This window comes from Petromyzon marinus, chromosome 2 (genome assembly GCF_048934315.1).
Source record: "Petromyzon marinus isolate PM22_M1 ecotype Great Lakes invasive population chromosome 2, UKy_Petmar_22M1.pri1.0, whole genome shotgun sequence".
Taxonomy (NCBI): Eukaryota; Metazoa; Chordata; class Hyperoartia; order Petromyzontiformes; family Petromyzontidae; genus Petromyzon; species Petromyzon marinus.
The window spans coordinates 23,808,870-23,823,895 of NC_133668.1; the positions used below are offsets into that span (position 1 = coordinate 23,808,870).

Sequence of the window (15,026 nt, forward strand, 5' to 3'; positions counted from 1 at the left end):
CTGCAACACTGAGATATATCCAAAGTTTCGTGCTTAGGATGTAAAAGATATGTGGTGTGTCCACGAGTAACACAATCTGTGCAAGTTCTGTTGGTATCTCCCACACCAACGGAACACCTCCAAAACTCAATCATTTGCTGTTCAGGGCGGTCCAGGTGTCGTGTCCCATCATTTAATTCTCAAAATAAAAAAAAACATTTCTAAAGTAAGGTTTATTTAAAACAAATGAATTTTCAAAGGAAAAAAAAATATTAGGTCAATTAATTGGAGGGTCACGGGTCATATGGACCACCCTGTACAACGAAGCAAAAATGTGCCCCTGTATTATGTATTATCGTTTGTATTTAACCACAAGTATATTACAGTGCCAATATTCTATAAGCGTCAACACGATTGACCTGCCACGGGCAGGAATATCTAAAACTATACACCAATGCCATGAAAGGCAAATCCGAGTTATTCGCTTTGGACAATTGTGCCCTCTGCTGGTTCAGAATTGACACTCCAGTTTAACTTTTGTATACATACTCTTTGGGCCTTTCGGTAAAGTCACGTAGAAAAATAATAGTATTTCATTGAGAGTGTAGTGGTTCTCAACCCTCCGGGGGTGGTGTCTTGCGCCCACACTTGGCAGAGGCACGAAAAGCCTTTTAGAGATACGCAGATGAGCTCTTGGATATCGTGCAGGAGAAATGTAAGTGCGCAGGGAACGTCAGCACATTGTCGGGACAAAATAAAATTCAATCGCCTAGTTGAGGGGGGCGCACCGATGGTTTTAATTGGAGGGGGCATACCGAAAAGTTTCAAAACCACCAGTGTCGGATTATTAAAAAATAAGTTTAGTCCACAATAAAAAATAAATAGGTAAAAAGTGAAATGATCCACAGATTAAAATTTTGCACAATTTCATAAAAAAAGTTATTCCTATTTTGTAAATTAAATGTGCAACGAAAACGTAGTTGTGGAGCGTGTGATATAGTGGCTAGCGCACTGTGATATTAAGCCTCGCAGAGTTCTATTCCATTCCCGGCCATAGCCAACATGCACCGTTAAAAAAATCACTCCAATGTAAAAGAAAATGCTAATGATTGAGCTGTATATTTTAGGTAAAAACTGTAACGCTTAGAAAATCAAATCCATAAACGGGTAACTTGGAATGCTCAATATTCATGCACATCACTTGACTTGGAAGAATTGAGTCTTGCTGCCCTCCAATGTTGTTGGCCTAAGTTGCACCATACACGTACATCTACACACATTGCCAGGATGTTACAGTACCTGTCATGAAAGCTGAATGTTACTTTTGAGATGCGAAATACCATTTTTATTTAGTTTAAATTGTAATCAACCATCACCTCTATAAGATTGGGTTCGTAAGGCAATTTGCAGTGTTGCATGTAAGGTGCACAATTAGTTACGGATGCTGTGGATTCAATGTGCAGTAGCCTACAGATACCTGGCCACATGTTTTTAATAGAGTATCCTTTACGCCAAAGTGGCAGCTGTCCCTGTGAGCACAAGGTGATTTAGCATTTGGCCTGCAATCGGCCATTAGTCTGCCAGCAAAGGGCAATGACTGCTATGTGTAATCACAATTGAGTATGCTGCATCAGCAATAATTATTACAAACATGCCTGTTAACCGGGGATTTAAGACTTTTGTAGGATTGTACTATATTTTGGAATATCTAACACAGACAAGTAAGCTAAAATATCGAGACACTGAACATATTTCCCTCTGCATCTTAACAAGGGAATAATTCATACTAGACCCAGCAGAAATCAATTCTGCCTGGATTCCATTATACGCCTAGCCCTATAATGCATTTCGCACCCGCTCTCAGTTTCAGTCAGTGGATAGTCTCGAGCAGTGGTAACAAGCCCTCATGCGGGGTCCATCTCAGGGTTGTCCTTGGCCCCCTGCTGTTTGCAGCTTAACAGCCTCTTTTTGGCCACCTCATTGAGTTAGCGATTCCAATGCATTTGGATTTGAAAGGCTATCGGCACGCAAAGGCGCCTTGCAGCAATGGTTCTGAGCTACCGATCCTGTTCTGTTTCATGTAAATTGACAGAGTAGTAAAAGCTTTTGCGAACATTTTAACTTAACATCTTACATTCTGTGAAATCCATATTAAAGCATAATCGAATGTTGCACATCTGCTACCGGCAGAAAAAATATTGCCATCACATGGCATTTCAATTTTGAAATGTGTTCAACCATAAGGTTATAACTGTGGTAAAAGTAGGCATGCATTGAAACTATAATCAGCTCAACATGCCCAGCTTATTCTCGTTTCTAATTTGTAAATGTGCACAACTGTCACTATGTATGCACCAAATTTTGAAGCAGCTTTCATTTCATTAAAAATTTACTAAAACCATCAAAACCTGTTTGCAAACACCTTTCCCTTCAAAACTAACGATTCAATGTTGTTGCTAATGGCATTACTATCGACATATATTGGCCTAATAAAAGAGAACGAGAGAAAAATCAGATCTTTCAACGTTTATTGAACATCGTTTTGCTTCCACAACGTTCCATGGTTTACACGGGCTTTGGAGGCGGTGGCACACGAGGAGCCTGGGCCTGTAAAAACAAAGTGAATAAAAGTCTCACAACAGAACACTGATAGTTTTACACTTGTAATATATATTGGATGTTTGTACTGTACATACAAATAAAACGAGATGGCATGTTTTTTTTTCCAGAGGGAAAATTGGATCGTGACATTTTTGTCACAAAAAATCACGTACGGCTGAAATATATTGTAAAATGTTGTGCAAAAAGTCAGCTCAAGTGCCAATGTGACCTACCCCAGCAGGACGGAACCTTGGTGGAGGCGTGCGGTCCTTGCGTGCCTCTCTCGACCTGTTCCTCACCACCTTGCTATGGATGGCACAGCTCACACAGTAGTGCAGCTTGGCATACAGCTTGGGAAGCACGTAAGCTGTGTAAAAAGACACCACAATTAAATGTTATAGTTTAAAAAATATTCTGTATAACCTGTGTCAATTAACATTTGATATAACTGGATAAGGTTCTCTAAACGAAGCACTTGTCAATGCGATGTCATGAACTCAAAATAAAGTCCGGTTTATTGCACTCAAGTCACGTTAATTTCTGGAGCGCTAAAATGAAAGCTATGAATAATGAATGGTGCAAATATGTAGTGAAAAACAAAACGTAGGACCCGTACACTCAAAGACGCTGGCCTCGGAGATGTCACGCACAGCTGCAGCCTCCACAATGTTTCTGATGACAAACTTTTTGATCGCCTTATCCTTGGGCACGCAGCGCGCGCAATTAGTGCAGCGCACCGGCTGCACATGGCCACGGCCCTTCTTCGCACGCCCGTTGTTCCTTCTCTTCTTAGTCTGGACGAGAACGTGGACAGAGGCACGTTAGCTAAACTCACAATAAAACAATATTGCCACTTGCGTTACCAGTACCTCACATTTTTGCATAAAAAATTACTCACATCATCCCATATTCAAATGTTGGTCACAAAGTCCATCTTAGCAAGCAATCATTAACTAGATTTCCTACACATCATTTTCAGTATTACCAGTTCAAGTGTATTTATTCATGAATGAGGTTAAATTGTACTTTACCATAATTTTACTTATAACGGGAGCCTCGCTACTATCTCCTAACACTAAGACAGTCACAATTCTTTTCGATATTTCCCTTCTACGTGACTTTACCGAAAGAACCAAGAGTCACAATTTTATCCACCAAATTAAGAATGATGCTCACATTTGAAACAAGCCAGTATACGATTAGCTGTGGAACCCAAATTGGATATAAATCGAACAGGTGACTTAAATTTCCCAAGAATTTTGAAAACTTAACTTTGATTGGGTAGGTGCATGATAGTTCATATGCATGGAGGCGTATACACAAACCACCAAAGCACATCCACCATCTACCATGTATACAAAGGTGAACGAGGCACAAACATGACTCACGTAGATGCAGTACATTAAGTAAAATGCGTATTACCTGCACTTTCACCCACCCATAATCGCATTCGATATTGGTTTCTGTTTTTCTCTCTAAAAAGACAGCCATGCAAAACCGTTCCTCTAAAAACGAATTTCTTTGGTAGTGTTAGGAGTTTAGTTTAAAAGAGGAAGCTAAAGGGGAGTGTTCGATCACAAGCTTAAAGGTCGTGATCTAAGCGTGGCTTCTCTCACTCCAGCGCTGTCCTCCAGACAGTCTCGTCCCTTCACCTGATGAAGGCCGCTTGTGTTGTGGCCGAAACGTCGTGATTTTTTGTTATTTTATTTTCACCTACGTGACTTTACCCAATAGAACCAAAGAGTAGGAAGTGGGGAGGTTTTACCAACGCAGTATTTAGCATGGTCTAAAGAAGTTTAACGTACATCGACTAGTATCCCCACCCACAACATTGGATCACGAGTGCTACGCTAGCGAAAAAGCTATTTTAAAATCAAGGCAACGTTTCAAACGTCTCGTGAGTTTTAATTCGTAAATAATTTAGCAAAATATTCCAGGAAGTGCGTCCTTAGCGGTCGACACTGAGCAGTATTCCAGTTCAACAGAGCCCGTGCCCGTTGCCAGTGGCGGCACGTACAGTACAACCATGCAGCCACTCGACTTCCTAGTGCGGCACTCGTTCGAGCAACCCCGGGAGAGATGGCAGAGCCCAGTCGAAACGTCTCGTATTCTTTGGTTTGTCGTCTTAACAAGGCTGTTCGCGGTTTAGTCTAAATTCACTAATTTAATCAATCTGCGATTTAGCTCGTACTTTAACGTGTGTAGTGTTGTAGCCTGTGTAGTGTAAGGCAAGGGGGTCGTAGTTATTGTATAAAGTTATAGTTTACGATTCTGTGTAGCTCTAAGTGTGTATGGTATTGGAAATGGTACGTGTAGTGTCTAGTGTCTTCGTCTAGTGTTGAGTGCGCGCTAGCGTTGTGCTACGTGCAGTCTGATATTATATAGCATTGTGTATAGTGCTCTACTTCACACATTGCCACGCATATCGTACTATAATTACGCGTAGCATATTTATGAAGCAGTCTTATTCTAGGATTACGTGTAGCGCCGGTTGCGTATGGACTATGATTGAAACTGCGCAAAGCGTTCTGAATGTAGTCAATACCGGCCTCGCAGTTACATATCAACTTCAACTCTAATATCAAAGCGAAAGTTAAAAGTAGTAACCAAGAGACACTCCGTCATCACCGCTCCATGGAAGTTGCATTACCCCGATCGCCAGCAGTGCGATCGGGACCGTGCAAGCCAAACTACGTCCTGTTACAGTAAACCGCTGCGTGCTGCACTTTCAACTGAGCAATAGCAAACACTAGACACTCTCTCTCTCTCTTCTGAGCCATCTCGCCGTGGCGAGCAGACCTCGACATTAGCATCGAGCCCCTGCTGGACACGCCGCCACCGCCGCTATAGAAGACGAGGCCCCCGGGATGAAGCCCGAGCAAGGCCTCAACACATGGCGGCCGCCGCACCCCGCCGTCCCCAACACCACCGAGACAATTCTCGTAAAGAAAACTAAACGCGCGCGAACCGTAACACGGGTGGTGATACATCGAGAAAGTTAAGTAAAACGGCGGTGTGTGTGTGTGTGGTGTGGCGGGGGGAAGGGAATGTGGGGGGGGTGAGGAGTCGGGGAGGAGCGGTGAGGCGACCCACCATGTCGGCAGCGCGGACGGGGGAGAAAGGAGCGCGCAATGCACTCTGGGAGCCACTCTCCCACTGCGCATGCGCGTCACGAGGGCCGCAGATTGGACGCCTTAAATAATAAATTGTTCGAACCGAGCGGGCGGCCGCTCGAGTCGTGGCAACGTTGCCGCGCGCGTTCTTGCGCCGATTCGGATCGTCGTTGTTTTTCGGTCGCGTCGATCGCGGGATTGTGTTGTGTAGGCGCAGCGATACTGCGGTAGAGGTGCAGGGGTGAGAGGGTACCCGGGGGTCCTACTTTACGGCGAAACGCGTCACCGGCTGAGAGATATATCAATGCGCGCGACATCCACGTGCGTGTCGAGTGGGGGAATCGATTATCTGCGATGTTCGCAAATTGCGCTGCGCGATTCCGATTTTTGTCGCGCGAATCCTTGAATCGAGGAGTCGAGTAGCGTGCCGTGGACAAGGGAGAACGGAGTACGATGTGTGACGAAGGTGGGGGGTGAGAAATGTGACGTCACATAAAAATGCGCAACTTTAAATAAATATAGACAACACGTTATACTTAATTAAATAGACTTTTTATGTTTTCTCCGACAGAGTGCAGCGCCACATTAAATACGCACTACAATGACAGTAGTTTAAAGCGATTTGAAGTATCTTTTATATATATTTTTTTTGGGGGGGGCAGAGCTTTGTGACGTCATATTTCAGGGGGGGGGGTCTGACTTTTTTGACGCCGTGTGACTGGGGGGGGGGGTCAAAAATCGTCCAAAATCGCGTGACGTCATTTATGGACGATGAAGCTATCCACATATACAAACACAGACAATTTCAACGGAGAAGATGGATTCTGGATTAGCAATCGTTGGAAGGATTTGATACACCATTTCGGGTCTTAATTGATTGATCACGCCTACGGTGGCTTTCAGACCGCATCCATTATTTTCGTCTCCCCCCTCCTCTTTTCCGAACATAGATGGACTCGTCCATCTGAACAAACTGCCAAATCGCTCTCCGTGGTGCTAACGTAAAAAAAAATCTTGCTGTGGTTTTCACACCTGATGATGATTGCTTGTGTTGCAGTCGAAACGTAGTGATAATTTTATTGTTTTATATTTTTATTATTTTATTGTTTCCCTTCTACGTGACTTTACCGAAAGAACCAAGAATATGAATCCCTGCAGTGACGAAAAGCTTTAAATCACGACAAAGCAGTTAGAGTTTTACCTGGTTAATAACATACATCCAATTATTGCTCAATTTGTATCCATCTCGGTTGAAGTTATGTCTATGTTGATATATCTGGATGGCTCTCCCACTTCAGCAAAAAAAACCTTTTTTTCTTGATCTGGTTTTCCCACCTGATGATGATTGCTTGTGATGCAATCGAAGCGTCGTGATTTATTTTATTTTATACCTACGTGACTTCACCGAAAGAACCAAAGAGTATGGATTCCTGCAGTCACGAAAGCTTCAAATCTAGATTCAAGTTTATACATATTCTGATCACCGTGTAATTTACTCTCCACGTGCTAAGATTTCACTAGCAGTAGGTGGCGCTAGCGTTCCGTCATCTTATGAACGCCTGTGGTAATGTTCATTTAACAGTTCGGCTTTCGCTGGTTTTTCTTTTGTCAACCAAAAACAATTATGAACCTGATGATTAATCCCTCCTTGCTGCAGAGATTCCACAATCCAGGGTTTTGATTTTATTTGCTTTTTTACCGTCACATGTGCGTTTGTCGTATCCGTTGCTTTGTTCCATTTGGCTGCTAAATGTAATTTACATAATTTAATGGAATTAATTGTAAATAATGCATTTTAACACATGGTTCAATCCATGTACGATTACTGTAAGAATGCAATCGACGCCTGATTTTATACATACAATTATCACCATCGTGTATTAAGATTAAAACAGTTTCAATATATGCATGTGTCACTATATTTCCCTTATATTCTGTGCGAAATGTACGTGCTTGCATACTGCGTTATGTATAGTGTACCCATAAATATATATGTATATGTGCAGGCTTTTTTCAGTCCACTGCTGGATGACAGCCTCCCCAAGCTCCCTCAAGCTCCTCAAGCTTGCGATGCCATCTCCAAGGTGGTCTTCCACTTTGGTGTTCACACTCAGCTGCCGTACAATCACCAGTCTCGTCAACCAGTCATCAACCATGCTGAAACTACTACTGGATAAACATCTACCCAAGCCACCGTCAACATCGCATGGTCCTGTGATGTCACAGTGCACTTAGCACCTGCATGTGGGCTGATTTCATCGCTTGCTCTCTGCTGCTCAGTAGTTATACTTCATTTAACGTGGCATCGTTTTTTCGAGCGACACGTCCTGCCGCCAAGCCACTTTTCTCAACACTCTAAATTACTGTACTTTATATCCAACCATGTAAGTTCATGCACGAATACTTTTTTACTCACTTCAGTTTAACACATTTCTTCATCAATATCCATGTTTCTGTTCCATATGACATTTAATATGCAATTATTAAAAGTTTTTTTTTTATGTCGGCACAATGGTAAGTTGCTATTTATGGTAAAATTCAGCTTACTAAATTCATTATATATTGCTCTTGCCCCTTTATTGTATAACTGACCCGAGATGCCTTCAATAACTGCGAGGTGTATATATTCTATTGTTTTTCAGTTGTGCTCTGCTAGATATCTCCAATTGTTAATTAACTTGTACAATACATTTATGTTATCTATTCTGATCGCAACTTTGCAGCCTTCTGTATTAAGTATTTTTTTTACATTTATTGTAGGTCATGACTATTGGCTGATAATGACTTTGTCACCAGAAAATGTGAGATGGTTAATGTTTCTCCATTCACTAAATATCTAATGTCGCTGTGAATAACTTTGGCTCTCACTTTCTCAGCAGTAGGTAATTTGTAAATTTAATAACCAAAGCTTAATAGAAAATATATGGAGAGTACATTTAGCGATTGTGTTTTTGCCAACATGCCCCACATTAACGAGCACAGTAAAAATAACAGCTTTAGCGTGTAATTTATTTAGTGTATCATGTTTATATTGCGTACGATGTCCTTATCCTGGGATAAACAGCAGTGTACACAAGGGGATATCACTTCATTAAATGGTAGACAATGGTACACTAATTGTATTACCATAAAAAAGGGTAGAATAGACGATGTGCATATTATTCTTAACCCTAATCATTAAACAACTAGGTTTTAAAATGAAATTGCTTATCAATTATTATGGGACTTGTAACTAGATATATGTGACTGTCTTTGAAATATAGATGTGTTGTGCTTCTCTGTTGATTAACACTTCTACGATTTGCGAGCAGATATTTTTTATTTATTCCAAATGTATGCTTTATTAAGTTGCAAATTGATACTGAGAATACGAGGGTATTGAGCGGTCAACAATAGAATTATTAACTGTTGTGTGCAACTCATGGTTGACATGTTTTGATCGATGCCAAATTAGCACTTGGTTTGTAAATTTTAAAATAAGTTTATATGGATTCATAATTTTCGTCGTGAATTGTGAACCACTCAATCGTAACCACGTCTATCTTTAAATCAAAATGCAATGTGTTGAAATGTTATATTCTTAGTTTTTTCGGTAAAGTCACGTTGAAGAGAAACAACAAAATAACAAAATATATATAAAACAATTTATGCAAACCGACACACCTGATGATGACCGTTTGAGTTATGGTCGAAACGTCGTGAGAATTTTTTATTGTTTTATATATATTTTGTTATTTTGTTGTTTCTCTTCAACGTGACTTTACCGAAAAAACTAAGAATATGAATTACTGCAGTCACGAAAGCTTTAAATCAAAATGTTGAAATGTTGTCTACCTTTTGCTGAAATGGTCCCCTATGTGTCCTGTTAATTAATTCCAGTATGAATCACTGTAACCTGGAAACATTAAATCACTGCTTGTAAAATTGGCTCCACAGCAGCAGCATAAAAGTTACGTTCTTTTACAAAATAAATGTAGTCGGAAAGTAAATATTTTACATGTAAGAGCTGCCAGTCCAGTTTTGGAAGTTGAGGGTGTGTGCACTGAGGAGCCACATCCATGTTTTATGGAAAATAATTCAAATGTAATCACTTTTGTACTTCAAGAACCACTCAGTTTATTCTAGCACACTCTCACACTTTATGCAACTTAATTATATATTTCAATAACCAGTGTAAGAGATGACACCTTGTATATGGCCTAAACTATTGCTATGCAGTATCACCAAGTGAGTTGGAGCAATATGCCACATCAAAACAGTAAAATGCTATAAATTATTCACTCTTCTATACTGTAGAGAAACCTTTTAAAGTCTATGGCCATGAGGACAGTTATCTGTAGTGTTTTCCAATTGCGTTAAATGTCCATTACTTTTGGAGGTTGTACTCCTTTGATTTGTGCCGAGAGCATGTTTCCACTTCCCATGTGAGTTATTGTCAGATGAATTAAATTATGACTAAAAAAATTGTTACCGTCTTATACTGTCAACATTTGAAGAATTGCTCTGGTAACAGCCCCTTTTAACAAAATACCATGTTTTCTCACTATATAGCTTTGTGGATGGTGCTTTACCAAGTCTGTGCTTTTATGTGCACCTCGATTGGCATTTTTCACGATTCAATGTACACAGGGTATGCAAATACTGTATGAACGAGCAAACCCAAATTAATTGTGATTAATATTCTTGTGAATCCACATCGTCTTCACAATTATTAGTTAATTTTATTGTTTTGTGATGGTTTGTATAAAACCATAGGATACATAGTCCATAACATTCTAGCATATCAACCCCCATGGCTGGGGAGGCCTTCATCTGGCAGTGAATTAAAAAAGGTCTGTAGTTTTATTTTCACACGGCTCATGAAAAATAAGACAGTATATACAAAATACGGTTGATGTCTTTCAAACATTTTAGAGACCTTGTTAAGTTTCCATTACAGTAGCCAAGTTTCGAAGGTGATTTTGTTAAGCCGGCCAGATAAAAGTGCAGCCGTATTTATGTAATGTGGAGATTCATTGGTTGAACCTTGTCTTCTTTTTTATGACGTCAATGAAAACAATCATAATTCCCCGAAAGTGCCACCAGATCTTGTTTCCTGGAATCGAGTTTCAGGTCACTTAACCTGAAAAAATTGCCTTATGTTGCCAGGGTCTTACAGATATTGTGTGCTGTCTGCCACTACTCCGTTTGGGCTATGGGCCCAATTCCTATAGTTATTTTGGCCATCCTGCTGCCACTGTAATTCATATGCGGGCCCACGCCTTTTCAGACTTTACTTTTAATTAATGTTAACTATTTATTTACTACTTATCTTTCTTTGCTATTCGTTGCGCACAGTTGCAATTTACTTTGCTCAGTCGGTGTTAGCCGTTAAGGGCGTGACGCGTTTCTTTTTCAATCCTGTTGCTCTATGCCCTCTGTACCGTTCCCGTTCCGTTGTAATGTGCACTGATGCCTTTATTGAGCGCGATATTGGCACGTAAAATCAAGATTGATTGAATTACGATTCGGGGGAGCGGTTATGTGGGGGGCAAAGAGAGTGGTCCATTCTGCACAATTTCACGTGCATTTTTGGTGCCTCTGTCGACAACCCTTTTCCGCATTTGCAAGTCAAGCTTAGAGCAAGCTTTTGGTGCTCTTGGCTTCTCAGAAAGCAGCAGATTGGAAGCTCACATGCACACGAAGATAACATTGGTGATGAAAACGAAGATGATGATTATGATCATGATGAGGACTATGATGATACATGGATATCGTTGATACGGGGATAATGTGTCGTATAATTATGAATGTATCATTGCTGTTGCTTCCGATATTGTTTTGTAACTGACAATGGTGAAGATAAAGAAGATGATGCGGAAGAGCTGTTGTTGCGAGCACAGAGTAGTGCTAAGGCTCGTTTTTAAGAATGTTTTGCATGTGGGATAACTCATGCTTACAGGACCTGGGAGTGCATAGTCTCAGCAACATTCATCCAATACAAGCAAACTCTGAACTGTTTTTTGACAGCGTCTCATCAGCAGTTAGGCTTGCTTGAATCAATGCCGATGAACTACCAGATGTTGAAGGCAGGGATGGTTTATTTAAGATTTGATTTGTAAACAGCGCTGATGTTTTTATTCATAATGCATAAAGGCTGAGTGCTTTTTCTCCACGTCTGTGTGTGTTGTATGAAGCTTATGGTTATCCAGCATGCACTATGTTTACGATAGGGTTGTGATAGGTGATGGGGGTTTGTCATCATTTACAGATGTGATTATTCTTGGATGTGGGAACGCCACATGCGTGGTTCCCAGAGGCAGACTTTGCAGCAGTGAGCATTGGTGACTATCCTGAACTGATGAGTCCTAATATGGGTGAAACCGGTCTACAGTTTGCTACCTCTCACTTCTGCTGTAAGTCGGTCACATTTGCTCAAATTTATTTTGATGATGACCTGAGAGTGCAATGCTTGAGGAACTTCGGGTGGATTTTGTGCATCTTTTTGCAAATTGTGACACACAACGGATGGGTATATAGCTCTGGCAGGATTAACTGTTCAGAAAAGTAAGTAATAAGACGTGGGCAGGACACATGGCTGGAAGGGATTATAGCAGATGGATGAGATTGGTGACAAAATGGTAGCCAAAATTGAGAACACACATGAGAGAACTACCATGGTGGAGATGGAACAAGGTGATTAGCTCACATGCAGAAGCAAGATTGATTGTAACATCATAGGACAGTGATTCATACATATGATGGGGGAAAGGCCTTATCCAGCAGTGGATAGAACATAGACTATGCTGGTGAATAATACATTATGTTCACAGGAAACATTTGTGCATTTAAAAACAAGTTTTGCTAAGAAATTTCTACAAGTTTTTACTTTGCTTTTTACTAAAATCTCGATTTTAGTAAGATTTTGTTATTTAAGTTTGATTGCTTAAGGTTATGTTTAAAACCACAAATTATATATTTGCTAAGAATGCAGAGAATTTTATATACATATACTAACTATGGCCATATTTACAGATGCACAATTTAGGTCACCAGAACAATTAGAATACCTGATTGAGTATGCATGGGGACAATTGAAATGCGCACGTTCCTGCTGACTTGCAATGTCCTGTAATTAGTTATCAGTAGGATTACAGAAAGAGATGTTAGATTTAAACCACTGGGGGTCATGAGACGTGTTCAAAATAAAGAACAAAAGCTCAATGTTATATTCTCCCCTTTACTATTTCAAATGTTTGCCGGACTTATTTGTAGCATGTCCAACTCATTTACATCACACTGCATTTGCATGCATGTAGCACAAAGAGAGACACAGAGATACTCTAAAGAAGCAGCTGTTAATGAGATACAGAAGGACTGCCAGTGCATACGTTGATACTAGGTCATGGCAGTCATGATCCCGGTGGAGATCTGACCAAAAATCAAGATTCCATACACAGATATGCAGTGCATTAAATGACACATTTGATGCATGCAGCATCTGAATAGTAAATATAATTTGCATATTTCTGAGGTCAACAAAGTCTATATTGGCTCCTGACATGGTATTCTACGTGCCTTTTATTATATTTTCTACAACTGGTCAAAATTGGGAAGGAAATGTGAAAGAGATAATTCTGTCTCTTACGTTTTTTAAGATAATTACTCTGGCCAAGTTTTTTTTTCAGAATTGCTATAATAAGGCACTGCATGGACTTGATGAATTATGACACATTTGAAGAGATAACTGTGAAGTCTAAAACAATGCTATGTATTTCATGTCGCGTTTAATATTCTCCATCGTATTGTATTTTTTATTCGTATTAAAAAAAAACAAGCGAAAGATAAACAGTGCAAATATAAAACAAGATAAAAAAGATGTGCAGGTGAGGTTGGGAACCTGAGGGCTTATATGAAAACCACACCAAAAAATATATATATACATTCTGACACTGCTCTGTTTTTGAGGACATTCCTTCGTAACAATAATCAAATTTCAAAGTGATTGACTGCTTAAATGTGCACTGAGCTTGTTCTCATCTCCTGTTAACAGTCCTGAGCCAGTGATGTAAATTCCTCAGCCTATGGTGGGGACGAGTCTTTCCATAGGAAAGCCTGTTGAATTTTTATACAATGTGGTACTCATTTTATTGCCCCTGGGGGGGGGGGGGGGGCGTGATTGGCTATGTCAACCACCAACCAGGATTTGAACTCTGAACGTTCCGATTGCAAGCTGCTCACTCTAGCGCTGAGCCACTTTGGAATAATAACGAAGGTTAATTGTGAGAATTTTTATTGTTTTAAATATATTTTATTGTTTCCCTTCAACGTGACTTTACTGAAAGAGCTAAGAATATGAATAGGGGGTTTATTGTGTTTATATGTATCCTTTATGTAAATTTAAATTTTAATGACAAAATATTATATATTTTAAATTATTTGTGTTACTTTATTAGGTTAAGTTACATATTGAATTTAGGAAATAAAACTTACAGAACCTCGGAAAAAGTACACAACATTCCACATAATGGGAAAAAAACCACAAAACGGGTCGCCATCCAGGGAAAAGCACATTGTAAAATAATATTAGTTCAAATAAATATATATGAAGAAAATCTCAATTACATTTTCATTGTTGGACATTTTGAGGTCAAGGTGCTGGATATTTTTTTACTTCCCATTATCCTTTGCAGTGCAATTATGGCAAACATAAGGACATTGCAATCTCTTTGCTGGCAAGTCGAGAGTGGGAGGGCGTGGGGCAGGACATCTGCCAGTCTCTGCAAGGGTCATTACACCGCTTCATAGGAAGTGTAAATTAATAGATAATTTGATAGATATGACATGATGCAGGCCAATTCATCGCAATGCATCATGTGAGCTGATTATAACAGTCCAGAATAGCATGAATACCCTGTTTAGGGATTAATTATTTTCATCATATTATGGGACCACATTTTACAATTTTGAGCACTGATGAGCAGCCAGTTACACAATGCTGGACCAGAAATAGATTTCTGAATTAGAGAAGCGGAGAGTGATATGACTGACCTTTTTAATTAATCAGAAGGCCTTCTGTGACACATTCCTCTACTTTTAGAACCACAAAGTTGGTGTGGACTCCATTGTGGCAGAAGGACAGCAGGCTGGCTTGTGCCATGTAATTGCTGTTATATTGCTTGCACCGTCCATGACAAAAGAGGATCATTGATAATAAGTTGGCCTATTCCAATGTAACCCTAAAAAAAACCTATTTATCAATTGTGATTTCCATGGGGCTTCCTGCCATGGTCTGAAATGGACCTCAGGGCATTTGCAATGTGACACGAAGTATGGTCTATGAATAAAAAACAA

General features: G+C 40.0%; 1 protein-coding gene across 1 annotated transcript; it reads right to left on the reverse strand.

Annotated features, from left to right (window-relative positions):
* Positions 1-2,490: 2,490 nt before the first annotated feature.
* RPS26 (ribosomal protein S26) lies at positions 2,491-5,798 on the reverse strand. Its single transcript, XM_032958591.2, has 4 exons — positions 5,674-5,798; positions 3,197-3,374; positions 2,814-2,947; positions 2,491-2,586 (listed from the first exon to the last, which is right to left on the reverse strand). The coding sequence occupies exons 1-4, from the start codon at positions 5,674-5,676 to the stop codon at positions 2,545-2,547; spliced, it is 357 nt and encodes a 118-aa protein (XP_032814482.1). The 5' UTR covers positions 5,677-5,798; the 3' UTR covers positions 2,491-2,544.
* Between the last annotated feature and the right edge of the window lie 9,228 nt (positions 5,799-15,026).

Coding starts and splice junctions, on each gene's coding strand:
- RPS26 (XM_032958591.2), bottom strand. Junction 2,948..3,196: donor CGAGGCCAGCGTCTTTGAGT/GTACGGGTCCTA, acceptor CTTTTTACACAG/CTTACGTGCTTCCCAAGCTG. Junction 2,587..2,813: donor CAAGGTTCCGTCCTGCTGGG/GTAGGTCACATT, acceptor TTGTTTTTACAG/GCCCAGGCTCCTCGTGTGCC.